This window comes from Lathamus discolor, chromosome 1 (assembly GCF_037157495.1).
Source record: "Lathamus discolor isolate bLatDis1 chromosome 1, bLatDis1.hap1, whole genome shotgun sequence".
NCBI classification, from domain to species: Eukaryota; Metazoa; Chordata; class Aves; order Psittaciformes; family Psittacidae; genus Lathamus; species Lathamus discolor.
This window is the reverse complement of record NC_088884.1, coordinates 119820986-119835034: the sequence shown is the minus strand read 5'-3', so window position 1 is coordinate 119835034 and position 14049 is coordinate 119820986. Positions and strand designations below refer to the sequence as shown.

At 41.6% G+C, this 14049-nt stretch overlaps 1 protein-coding gene across 1 annotated transcript in view; it reads left to right on the top strand.

The window, feature by feature from the left end:
- DCHS2 (dachsous cadherin-related 2) overlaps nucleotides 1-14049 on the top strand; it is a 118988-nt gene that overhangs the window by 61225 nt on the left and 43714 nt on the right. Inside the window, exons 4-6 of the mRNA XM_065665230.1 lie at nucleotides 9876-10112; nucleotides 11256-12275; nucleotides 13739-13926. Coding sequence (XP_065521302.1) covers nucleotides 9876-10112; nucleotides 11256-12275; nucleotides 13739-13926 — 1445 coding nt within the window. The remainder of the gene's footprint in view (nucleotides 1-9875; nucleotides 10113-11255; nucleotides 12276-13738; nucleotides 13927-14049) is intronic.

Genomic DNA, 14049 nt, shown 5'->3' with positions numbered 1-14049 from the left:
AGCATTTTGGCTGGTGTGGGTTGTTTTTTGTTAAGGAATAATTATTTAAACATGTAATAGTTAATATAGAGAAAGCTACATCAAAGTAATACTTGTTTTTTCTGTATTAAGTTTTAATTTTGATGTCCTATAGTGAGCCATAAAACCTCTGTTGTATTAACTTTAGCATTCTACTAAGCAAAAAACCCTACCAAACCCTAGTCCTGTCCTGTCAGTTTTATGGTAGGCTGAAATAATGAGACAACAATGGATTAGTATGACAATCAGTTGGTTCAGTATCTCCAGGTTTCTTTAAATATGTACTGTGGAAAATTAGTTTTTGGGAAGCTGTTAGATTTGACAGTATTCTAAAGGATATATAGCAAATACAAATTCATTCAGAGTTTGAGGTGGTTTTATGTTGAAATTTAAAATGGGAGGAAGAGGATCAAGCAAAATATTTAATTTGACTTGAATGTTAAAAATATAGGGAATGAAGCAATAGGTTTACAAAGTAAGCAAGAAACTGAAATCTGTCAGTTTAACAATTGCTGTGGTGACCAGAAGGACCCAGCTGAGTTCATAAAAGGGTCTGGGTTGGAAGGGACCATAAAGACCGCTTAGTCCCAATCCCTCTGCCAAAGGCAAGCAGGTTGCTTAAAGCTCTGTCCAACCTAGTGTTGGGTAATGGGTATAAGCTAAACCATGTGAAGTTTAGATTAGATATAAGGAAGAAGTTCTTTACTGTTAGGGTGGTGAGGCACTGGAATGGGTTGCCCAGGGAAGTTGTGGATGCTCCATCCCTGGCAGTGTCCAAGGCCAGGTTGAACAGAGTCTTGAGTGACATGGTTTAGTGTGAGGTGTCCCTGCCCATGGCAGGGGGGCTGGAACTGGATGACCTTAAGGTTGTTTCCAACCCTAACCATCTATGATTCTATGATAATACAAAATCATTCAACACGAGAGGCTGATGCTCAGGTGGATATTCTGCTTGTGAATAATGGAGTTGCCGTAATTAGAAATGAATGTTTTGTGTGTTAATGAATATTCCTTCACTCACAAAAGTTATCTCTAACCTGTAGTATTTAAAATGATAAAAAATGCTCTAACAGTAGAGAGCCGCAGTGTTAAAACTGTACATTAGCTTACAGATCCAGGTACTGGTTCCTTGTATTGCAGATTACCAACCTGGTCAGATTTGGATGAAGCACTCTCAAATAGACTTTCATATGCTAAGCAAAGTCTTGTGCTTAAACACAGTATCTTTATATAGTATTGATTACAGACACTAAGCTATTTTATTTATATTTCCTTTTCTAAGAGGAAAACTGTGAGTTTAGCAGAGAAATCTGCTAGCGAGGGGGCACTATCAAAAGCATCCCCAGTGCAAGATACGAGGCTTCTGTAAAATACAAATGTAGACAAGAGATCGATACCAGTTGAATCATTAAATTACTAGAAAAACATTCAAATGGCAAATACTTTTGGACTTGAAATGGTCCTCTTACTCACTAAAATGCAAAACAGTGTTTATGCCATCAATCTTAAGCTTTTTAAAGCTTTTTGTTATGCGCTGAAGCTGTGTGTATTACAGCAGGTAGACTGTAAATAAGAACGTAATTCCTCATTAATTCTTTCCTTTCCCCTGACAGTTATTAAACCAGCTCTTCAAACAGTGCATTTGGCAGAGTGTTGTTATGGTTACCATCAAGAATGCAGCTTCACTTAAAAAGGTGCATTTTAAATACAAGTAAATAGCTAAAACAGGAACCTAAATGGCAACCTAAGATTAGAGCATAGGCAATGAGTCAGATAAAGTTCAATGGAAATGTCAAGCAGAAACACTGTCGTTCTTCCCTAGAACAATGCTGGTTTTAATGTTCATGCAAAGCCTACACCTCCTAACTGCATGCAGCTCTCAGATACGCAGTACTAAACAGCAGGTCCAGCGGCCAGCTTTGAAGGTGAATTGGGGTGATGAGCTGTGCATACCTTTTGCCATCTGCCTACTGTCTGAGCTGTGTCAGCTGACCCATCCTAGGATATTTGGTGAAGAAACACTGATGTTATTTAAAGTTGTTAGGGCGTTCAGTTTCGTGGTCTTAGGGGACACGGTTGATAGTTGCTGATTTTGTTCTTCTTGCTGTGTTCTAAAGTGCCTTCTTATTTCATGAACAATGAGAAAATATTGGAAGCTTTTTAAGCAAGAACACATTTCTATGCAATCCAGTGTCCTGAAGTTAGTGTGTCCTGATTTTTATCTTTGCCTCTGCCGTGCTTGACTAGTGGAAAATATTTTGTTTACCTACAAATAGCTATAAATGTAGGTCTGTTTTTTGCTTTGCTTACTGAGGACCCTGTGGAAAAACAGGTTTTCAAATTGGTCAGCGAGAGGTTATGTGCAGAAATCCAATTGGGATAACCAGTATCATGTCTGCTGTACAAAAAGTGCTTTTGGTGAGTGAACCTACTTTGGTGATAGAGGCTGTTGTAATGTTAGGACTGAACACAGGATCATGAAGATGATCAGATACATATTTTGAGAGAATCATTAGATGTGTACCCCTGTCTCCTGTCTTTAACACTTGAGAAACAGCCCTTAGCAGCTGACCCACCTGTGGAGTAGGGTGCATCTCCACAAAAATAAGAACAACAAATCCCATCAGAATTACCGGGAGATGGCAGGTGCTGCAGAATCCTGTCTTTCACTAATGTGTTTGCATGTTCTGCACAAGCATTGGCTTCTTTTATCTTTCATTGTTAATAGGCACAAAGCAGAGAGCAAGAAGTTCTTGGAAGTTAGTACTGTAGCACGTAACAGTGAGTGAGAAAGCATGAAGGAGATCAAAGATTTGACAGTCATGATTTTGCCCTTTATTAGTACTAGCTGTCACCGTACATTGAATCCCTGAAACTGCTGTAACAATTTATGCTAGCCAGTGAACACAGATTGTTCTGCAGCAAAACATCTGTACATTCCAGTGTGGCTGCGCTGAGCTAACCTGCCCTGCAGCAAGGCCTGCAGTGGCAGTTTCAACAAGCATTACATATTCTATCTAAAATGTGTATGTAAATCATGATGGGCAGTCTCTGTGTCATGTTTTTGATTTGTAAAAGTTGGACTCTGCAGTTAGTTATACCCATGCAGATCTAGTCAAGAAAATGAGATTGCCAAGGTGCAAGTGAGGCTGGGTGTTAATGCTTCATCTGGTATGTAATTATATGATTATTCACCTCTGAAGCACAATTGATTCCAGCTCTCTCTTGTGTGCAATGAGAAATTACTTGAAATTACGTCTTCAAGGCACTGCAGTAATATAAGCAATAGATTTTGAAAAAGGGAATTAAATGTTATTAAAGGCAGCAGATAAGACTGTCCCTATATATACATGGGGAGCCAAGCTGTAAGAAAGAAAGCGGCATTTTTCACACAGTGCCTTCTTAAAGTGGAGCCACATTTGTGTCTGTGTGGTCTCCTGCTGAGAGCTTTGGTCTTGCTAAAACGTTCCTCACAGAGGAGCCATCTCATTATTCCCTTTTCATTGTCAGCAGAAACTGTTGTATGAACTGTTAATCATAATGGAAGAATATAATCTGTACCACAGCAACCTAATTGTCATTAAAGTTTCCTGAAGCCACAGATTGCAGGCTGCAAATGACCATGGTAATAACAATCATAAGCCACTGTATTTTCTTAATTACAGAACAGGAAAGAAAGAAAAGCTGTGACTCATCTTCAGCCTGTTATTTAGCAAGGCATACCTCTAGTTTTCGCACACCAAGTGTGTGACTTACACAGCTAGTTCCTGCCACATGCTTCTTGCAGTTAGCCATCTATTCCTGTGTTTGCAATGTAGAACTGGGGATCTCCTACACTAGATGTGTTGGGGGAGGGGGGCATCATGCCATCCCAACACACCCAGTCAGTTGCCAGCACCTATAATAAATGCTCGAAACAATGTAGATATATTCCAGCCACTCCAGCCAACGAGCCGGCTTCAATTGGAGCTCCCCTCAGATGCCTCTATACAAACGCCTGCAGCATGGGGAACAAACAAGAGGAATTAGAGATGTGTGCACATCTACGGGGGTATGATGTAATAGGCATCACAGAAACATGGTGGGATGGCTCCTATGACTGGAGTGTTGGAATGGAAGGTTACAGGCTCTTTAGAAAAGACAGGCCCGGCAGGCAGGGAGGAGGAGTTGCCCTTTATGTTAGGGATAGGCTGGAGAGTATGGAACTCTGTCTGGGGGCAGGTGAGCAGTTAACAGAGAGTTTGTGGGTCAGGGTTAAAGGGAGAACAGCAGTGGGAGACATTACTGTGGGGATCTGTTACAGGCCGCCTGATCAAGGAGAACCTGTGGATGAAGCACTCTACAAACAGATAGGAAAAGCCTCACGCTCGCAGGCCCTTGTTCTCATGGGGGATTTCAACCACCCTGACATCTGTTGGAGCGATGGCACTGCACGGCACAAGCAATCCAGGAGGTTCCTTGATTGTGTGGAAGACAACTTCCTTCTGCAAGTAATAAGAAGAGCCGACAAGGAGAGGTGCCATGCTTGACCTCATGCTCACCAACAGGGAAGGGCTTGTTGAGAATGTGGTGCTCCAGGGCAGCCTTGGATGCAGCGATCACGAGATGGTCGAATTTGAGATCCCAAGGACAGTGAGAAGAGCGTGCAGCAAGCTCACTGCCCTGGACTTCAAAAGAGCAGACTTTGGCCTCTTCAGGAGCCTGCTTAGTAAGGTTCCATGGGATAAAGCCCTGGAGGGCAGGGGGGCCCAAGACTGTTGGTTGATATTCAAGGATCACCTGCTACAAGCTCAGGAGTGCTGCATCCCAGCTAGAAGGAAGTGCAGCAGAAGGGCCAGGAGACCTCCTTGGATGGATAAGGAGCTGCTGAGGAAAATTCAAAGGAAAAAAGAGGCTTATAAAAAATGGAAGCAAGGACAGGCTGCCTGGGTAGAGTACAGGGATGTTGTCCAGGAAGCTAGGGACCAGGTTAGGAAGGCTAAGGCCCAGTTAGAATTAAACTTGGCCAGGGATGTTAAGGATAACAGGAAGGGATTCTACAGGTACGTAGCAAACAAAAAACAGACTAGGGACAACATAGGCCCCCCGAGGAAGCTTTCGGTTGAACTGGCTACACAGGATTTGGAGAAGGCTGAGGTTCTGAATGACTTCTTTGCCTCGGTCTTCACTGGCAAAGGCTCTGACTGCACCACCCAGGTCTTAGAAGGTAGATGCAGGGGCTGTGAGAATGAAAACCTTGGGCCCACTGTAGGAGAGGATCTGGCTCGAGACCATCTTCAAAATCTGAACACGCACAAGTCCGTGGGACCTGATGGAATCCATCCGCGGGTCCTGAAGGAGCTGGCGAATGAAGTTGCTAAGCCACTGGCCATCGTATTTGAAAAATCATGGCAGTCAGGTGAAGTTCCCGACGACCGGAAAAAGGGAAATATAACCCCCATTTTCAAGAAGTGGAAAACGGAAGACCCGGGGAATTACAGAGCAGGCAGTCTCACCTCTGTGCCTGGTAAAATCTTGGAGCACATTCTCCTGGAAGGCATGCTAAGGCACATGAAAAACAACAAGGTGCTTGGTGACAGCCAGCATGGCTTCACTAAGGGGAAATCCTGCCTGACCAATTTGGTGGCCTTCTATGATGGGGCTACGGAACTGATGGACAGGGGTAAAGCAGTTGATGTCATCTACCTGGACTTGTGCAAAGCTTTTGACACTGTCCCACACGACATCCTTGTCTCTAAATTGGAGAGATATCAATTTGATGGATGGACCACTCGGTGGATAAAGAACTGGCTGGATGGCCGCACACAAAGAGTTGTGGTCAATGGCTCGATGTCCGGCTGGAGACAGGTAACGAGTGGTGTCCGTCAGGGATCAGTGTTGGGACCGGTCTTGTTTAACATCTTCATCGCTGACATGGACAGTGGGATTGAGTGCGCCCTCAGCAAGTTTGCCGATGACACCAAGCTGTGTGGTCCGGTTGATACGCTGGAGGGAAGGGATGCCATCCAGAGGGACCTTGACACGCTTGTGAGGTGGGCTGATGCCAACCTTATGAAGTTCAACCACGACAAGTGCAAGGTCCTACACCTGGGTCGGAGCAATCCCAGGCACAGCTACAGACTGAGCAAAGAAGAGATTCAGAGCAGCCCTGCAGAGAAGGACTTGGGGGTGCTGGTTGATGTGAAAATGAACATGAGCCGGCTGCAGTGTGCGCTCGCAGCCCAGAAAGCCAACCGTGTCCTGGGCTGTATCAAAAGGAGCGTGACCAGCAGGTTGAAGGAGGTGATCCTGCCCCTCTACTCTGCTCTTGTGAGACCTCACCTGGAGTATTGTGTGCAGTTGTGGTGTCCTCAACATAAAAAGGACATGGAACTGCTGGAACAAGTCCAGAGGAGGGCCACGAGGATGATCAGGGGACTGGAGCACCTCCCGTATGAAGACAGGCTGAGGAAGTTGGGGCTGTTCAGCCTGGAGAAGAGAAGGCTGCGTGGGGACCTCATAGCAGCCTTCCAGTACCTGAAGGGGGCCTATAGGGATGCTGGGGATGGACTCTTCATCAGGGACTGTAGTGACAGGACAAGGGGTAACGGGTTAAAACTTAAATGGGGGAAGTTTAGATTGGATATAAGGAGGAAATTCTTTCCTGTTAGGGTGGTGAGACACTGGAATCGGTTGCCCAGGGAGGTTGTGAGTGCTCCATCCCTGGCAGTGTTCAAGGCCAGGTTGGATGAAGCCTTGTGTGAGATGGTTTAGTGAGAGGTGTCCCTGTCCATGGCAGGGGGGTTGGAACTAGATGATCTTGAGGTCCTTTCCAACCCTAACTATTCTATGATTCTATGATTCTAGTTCAGCAGATCAAATATACCTTGCCAGCCTGCTCTGAGGTATGCTGGCAGCTGCCTTGGACCCAAGCAGTCATGGCTGTTCATTTTAGTCATAGTCTGACATTTTTACTTCACCACGTAGAAAGTAGGATTGCAGATGCTGCTTGGTTCTACAGCTTCTTTCCTGTCATATAGTTCCGTAATAGAGCCTAATGTGTCATGTTCCTCAACATACAGTAGAGCTGTCTCAAATGTCTGTATGGGTTATATATTGCCAGATGCAAAGCTAATGCCGAGTCCTACAAATGTTGAAAGAAACAGAATATATATAATTAAAAGTCAAACTGGGTTAAAAATTTTCCTGCATACTACAGTTTTGAGGCTGGAAAGAACCATATTTAAGACAGGTACTTTTTACTGGCATCTGCCACTGTTCTTAGGGCATCCCTGGTCCTGCAAGAGAGGGCTAAGTTGGTGAGATGTACTTGACTATTCCCTTTCCTCCCTAAGACACAGAAAAAGAATGAATCTTTTACCATTTTTTTCCCTGTCTCCTCTTTGTAGCTGATTTGGCATGGATTGTGCTATAATCTGTCTAGATGAGCAGAGGAGGAATTTTGATTCTGAAATATGTCTGTTCCACCAGGTCATCGGAGTTCCTGGAATGGAGTACTATTTGCTCCCCTCTTTGCTAAGGGATATTCTGAAGTTGTTAGTTACTGCTTTGAGAGTAAAAATTTCAACATGATGCTTTTCTGTAGAAGATTTCCCACTCTTCACATCTTGAAGTATCCAAAATGGGAGTGAGATATTTTTTGCCTTGTTAATAGAAAAGTACCCAATTAGTCAAGTTTCTAAAATACAGTCCATTTGATTGGTTTCACTTGATTTGACAGCAACAGTGTTTAAAATCCACGTTTATATGTTTAACCTGTGGAAAAGAAAAGGCTAAAACCCTTTCTCCTTCAAGCTACAGTTGCTCAGATTACCTCAGGAAATACCAAAGTATATGTCTAACTAACTGTAAAACCCAATCGTCAAAAGACAAAAAATAAAATACTAAAAAAAGGCCAAAATAAGGTTGAGTCTTGGAAGTGTATCAGTTATTGGCATAGGAGCTGGATCAGCAATGAATTCTGAATCCATCTGTAGCTCTGTTGTTTTTTTACTGTGGTTTGTCACACTGGAATGTGACATTTGTTGTTAGTGGAAAGTATTCTTCCTTCATCCTGAAGACCCTCTGAACGCATTTTAAGCATGTCAAGACACAGTTTGTTATCATAATGTCCTGGCAGTGTAATTGGAAAGTATACCACATGCGTATTTGAATATTTATAAGGATTTTATATATTTCCATTATTCTGCTTAAGAATGTATTGTAGCAAATTAGTGTTGTGGCTTCACCAAAATTTCTAGAAGATATATTGTAGTTGAATAATGCACTGATTCTCCTAAGGCACTTTTGAGTTAAATCAAATTTTTATCGTGTCTGACAAATAGGACAATTAAATGTCTGACTTGAATACCAAACAACATTCCTACTAAACCTGTCTCAGGAGCCAGGAAATTACAAAGGTAGCTCAAAGTTTAAAGGCTGGGTTTTACTGAGCTGCTAGAAGTTTTGTGTCTTCACCAGTGTCTACAAAACTGTATGAACTGTAGGAAAAAGAGTAGGTGATTTCTTAAAAATACCTGTTGGTATGTAGGAATTGTCTCTATTGAATCACTTGAGTTTACTGTGACCTTACTACTTAGCATACTGCAATTTTAGTATTTAGTGTATATTTAGTTAAACTCAGTCCTTGCTGAGAATTTTCTTGCATTTGGACACCTCCCATCTTCATTTTCATGTTCAAAACCTTACTTTACAAATAGTTCTTTGTACTGCAAAATTTTTTGACCACCAAAGAATATTGGTGGATTTTTCCCACCTCAAATAATGTTTAAGTGTTCTTCCTTCTGGTAAGTGATAGGAAAGATGCTGGAATGGATAAGATAAACCAATATTAATGCTCTCTAGGGCATAATTACATTTACTTATTCCATCTTTTACCTGGCTGTAAACACCGTGTGTGCCTCATGTTATAATTTGTAATACTTAATTATAAATTAATTTATAATTTAGGTTATAATTTAGTTATGCCATTTATGAAATCACATACTGTGAGCTGCTGTATTGCCATTTGATCTAGTTTTTACCCCTAAATTTTTAACTAGTTATGTTCACTTCACCTGGACCAGGCATTTAATAGTGCTCTGAAGGCTAATGATTTATTTGTAGGTTTATATCTTCATTTATAAATCCTTAATTTGCTTGCAAAGGACAATGAATGACTGTCACAGAACAACTAACAAGTATCAGTTTTGGATAATTGTTGTGGACAGTTATAAACATCCCATAGAGACCTGTGGTTTGAATATAATTCTCATTGCTGAGGCTGAAGTCTTCACTCAAACAAAGCTTTCTTTGTAGTTAATGCAATTTTTACTCATAGAAGAAGAATGGGACAGGATTCCTGCCATGTTCATTCTTTCTACTCATACTGTCATCTTAGGTAATAATAGTTAGATGTGGGTTTCTGTAGTTATATGGAGAGTAGTTGAAAATTGGGCATAATTATCTAATATTACTAAAGACTTATTTTAGCAGTCAGAAGAGAATGTATTTGGAGACAGCTAGTCTCATTCATCACAGTTAAAGGATGAAAAATGTATTTATCTTGAGGAAGGGGCATCCAAAGTGCTGTATTTCTGGACAGAGCATTGCATTTTCAAATAATTACTTATCTCATATAGTTTATATAAAATGTAACTGTTAGCAGCTTGCAAATTCAACAGACATTAGGATTTACTATTAAAGGATATTTTATGAGAAACTTGTGATCAGACAGCAAGTGATTGCTTCTCAGAAGCCTTACAAAAAGTGCCCATTATCTGGCCTTCTCTAAGAGTAGAGGTTCATGTTGAAACTGTTTTGTCAGGCTGCTGAATTTTAACTTATTTCATTGCTCTTTTATTTCTGTGTACTTTCAGGAACTATTTACCTGATCTCAGCTCTTGGCCACCTGACATATTCTGTGCTCTTCCTGACCGTTTCTGCACGGGATGGGGGTGGCCTTCCCTCTGCCACCAATGCAGCCGTCACAGTAAACATCCTTCAGACTGCTTTGGCCCCTGCCATATTTGAGAGATCCCGGTATGCATTTTCTGTTCCTGAAAATGCACCTGAAGACAGCCCAGTTGGCACTGTAAAGGCCAGAGAGCCTGCAAGTAAGTTGCATGCTCAGTCAGAGATTACATTGAAGTTAGTTTTTTTCTGTGACCATTAACAGTAAATACCTGCAGATATTTATTTTTTTAAGCTTTCATATTATTCATTCAGGCTGTCAAGCATTAAATAGTATTTACTGTTGGTATTTACAGCAACTGGTGTAATCGTTGCTGTATCAAGATGCCCTTTTGAACAGACTGAGATTCACGGTACTCTCCTTGGTCGTTCATGGGGATCGGCAACTGCCTCCATTTTCTTCCAGTTGGATTTCTGTAATTGCAAGTGGGGAGACTGGGAGCATGTTGTGGAAGTGTGAGGAAGGATCTGTATGATGGTGTGGCTTCTGTTACATCATTATCCATGCAAGAAAAAATCTCAGAGCAATACTCATGATTAGAAAGTATTCAGAAGTTTCAGAGAATCCTGACAGCCATATGTATTTGTTTCCTATGCAGAACAGTGGGAGCCATAAGTCCACATGCCAACTTAATGATGGATCTATATGTGTAAGGTGGTAGAGGCAGATATTTTATGTAAGTTTGATTAGTCAGGTCCTCCTCACTAATTTTCTTCCTTTTCGAAGGACAGTGCATTGACCACTGTCCTCAGGGTGAGGTAGCATCTGCAGAGTGGCCTTTGTAATAAGCCTGAACCTTTAAACAGCTTTTGCTTTAGGTAGTGTCTGATGTGTAAGGGTAACAGCAATGGTTTTCTATGAACAGTTAAGTTCAGTAAAATCAAGTTTGTTTAGAGACCTGCCAGCTGTTTCATTCTTTCCTATAGTGAAGTGTGTAGTGAAATTAATCCCATAAGACTAATTTATAGATGTGTGTTACTTTCTATATTTTAGATCGGAGAAAACCAAGAGGCTATTATACTATTTTCTCTATAGAATTTTATCACACCAGTGAGATGAAAATCAAATTCTGCATAAATGGGCAAACTATATACAATCAAATTTTACTGAAGAGCTCCAGCAACAGGAAGAAGGAAACATAAAAAGCCCAAAGTTAAACATCTGTGTAACTTATATTTATTCCACTGAATTTAACAGCATGCGTTCTTTACAGATGTTCTTACCAATATTAATGTTATCTCTTTTTTTTCTTTTTTACTTTTTTTGTTGTTATTTCTCTTTCTAGATTCTTTCGAAGTGGTTTCTTACAGAATTTCCTCCGGTGATCCGCATGGAAGATTCTCTATTGACCCCCAGTTTGGTGTCATCCGCACCCAAAAACAGCTTGACCATGAAACTCAGTCTGTTGCGGTGCTCACCGTTCAGTCACAGCTGGGTAACTCCCCTGTCTACAGTAGCACCCAGGTCAACATATCTGTAATCGATATTAATGACAACCCCCCAGTATTTCTTACCAGATCTGATAAGGTAACTATTTCACATACCCAGCCTCCTGGCACTGCTGTCTACATTGCTCATGCAGAAGACAAAGACAGTGGCTTAAATGGGGCTATCAAATACAGTATTGCAAGCAGGCAGTCAAATCCATTTAGCATTGATCCAAGCCTTGGAGTGGTAAACCTCACCAGGACAGTGTTTGCAGATAAGCAGCAGGAATATACTCTGCATATAGCAGCTGAAGACTGTGGAAGTCCTCCTCTGACTTCTTTCCTGATGTTGACAGTGATTATTGAAGAGCAGAAGATGGGCCCTACTTTGGTTTTTCAAAACTTGGTGTATCAAGTAGAAATCAGTGAAGCTACCTCTCCAGGTGCCAGAATCCTTCAGGTTAAAGCCCACTCCCTTGATCTACACAGTGTTACCTCCAAGCTGACATATTCCTTAGAACCTAGCACGGATTCTATTGCATTTGGAATCAACTCTGTTACTGGTTGGCTTTATCTTCGAAAACATTTGAACTATGAATGTACACAGATACTAAGTTTTAGAGCCCTGGTCAGCACCTCTGAGGATGAAAACCTCAGGCAAAATGCAAGTACATCGATAATAGTTAATGTCCTGGATGAAAACGATAATCCTCCTGTGTTTACGCACGAGAGCTACTTCTTTGAAATGGAGGAAAATCCAGTTCCTAGGGGTGTGGTTGGCACCATTACAGCTGTTGACAAAGACTCGGGAAGAAATGGACAACTTTCCTACTTCCTCTTATCTGATGGAAAGTATTTCAAGATGAATTCCAACACAGGTAGCATTTTATGATTTGTGATCTGCTTAATAGTGCTTTTGGAAAGCAGCCTTCCCTAAGGGAATTGAAGTGTAAAGCTTTCAGGAACTGCTGTGAATCTCTTTGGTTGGTATATGAATATCCTAACTCAGAGCTTCACAATTTGGGGAATGAAATAGATCTAATACATGTTCATGAAGAATGAACTAACCCTTAGGATTTGATTTTTTCATTACTCCATTCTGGTGACTTGGTCATAAGTTTTAGTGTTTGACTGTAACGAATTAAAAGAAGGAGTTTTGAGTTACAGCTTTAGTAGTTCATATGAGGAACTTAATTGCCTATGATCAAATACAGCTGAAAAGTGCAAATCAGCCATAAATAACTGTAATGGTAACTATGACTTTTGACAGTTACAGTGATTTAAAATATTTGCAGAAAGTTCTGTAAGTTACCTCAAAACCGAGTTCATGTTGTACATGGCACCACAGAAATCAAATTGACTGAGAAAATCTTTTCATGGCACAGGGTGTACCATGCAGTGATTCCCAAATGTCTTAGTAATAGGTACTATTAGGTACTATAGGTACTATAGGTACTATACTATAATAGGTACCACATGGCTCAACACTGGTGACCACAGCATGGAGAGCCCAGAGGAAGGGAATCCTGTAAGGAGCACCGGCACTGTAAATAATCCTGTTCAGCAAAATGATATGTAGCAAGCAAAGATACGCCATTTAAAATTCCCGTTCGCAGATGTCCTGTCCTCAAGGGGAGGGAATAGGCTTTCCCAGAATTTCTCTGTACAAATCTCAAAATAAAATCGCCCTTTCAAAGCAGGTTCCTGTTGAGTATGTTTATGGAAGTTTAAAGGCAAATAGAGTACTAGGAGTTAATCCGGAAGATCTTAAAATAATACATGGTTATCTGTGTGAAGGACTGTGGTCAACCACAAATCTACAGCTATCTTGAGTATGGCTGAGCAAATGGAGAGAAGTTTGGGTCAGATTTTTTCACTGGGTTTTCTAGTACATATAGGAGACATGAGGGTTCCTGATTAATATACAGACATTGTGTTGAGAGCTTCCTAACCTGGGGGCATAATAAAGGCCATTTGTCAGCAGTTAAAACCCTGTGCTGATATATTGTCTGCCCTGAAGTGTGGTGAAGAAAAGGCCAGATGAATTTCTTTGGAAGGTCAGCACAGTGTTTTGTACTGTTTTATACCTTTGCTCCAGGGCATCCACTGTGCAGTAAAGAAAGTAATATGGTGCTAAAGCAGAAGGGCATACTGACTGACAGGATGCTTCTGCAGAAAGGAGCTTGGAAAGCTGAGGTTTTAATGTCAGCAGTAAGATATACCAGAAGACATTTATCATTGTTTCATGCTAACTTAAATATGTAATTGCACGTAGTAAGACGACTGCTAACATATAGAAAATACCCAACTCCCTTTCTTCTTCATTTTGTTTGCTCATCAGGTGAAATCATAAACTGGGTTGCACTGGACCGTGAAAAACAAGCTCATCACCAGCTGACCGTGCTAGTGACCGACCACGGGTCACCGCGGCTCAATGCCACAGCAGCCGTGTACATCACCGTGAGGGACCTCAACGACAACAGGCCCTTCTTCCCTCAGGCGGCACCGGGACACGGACTGCACCTGAAGGTGGGTGCTGCAGGCGGGATGCGCTGCCTTGCTCCGAGCACCACCCTGTGGCAGGAGCCCAAATCCCCCGTGCTCTGAAACAGAAATCCTGCACTGAGACTCGGATATATTTGGGAATTTCAA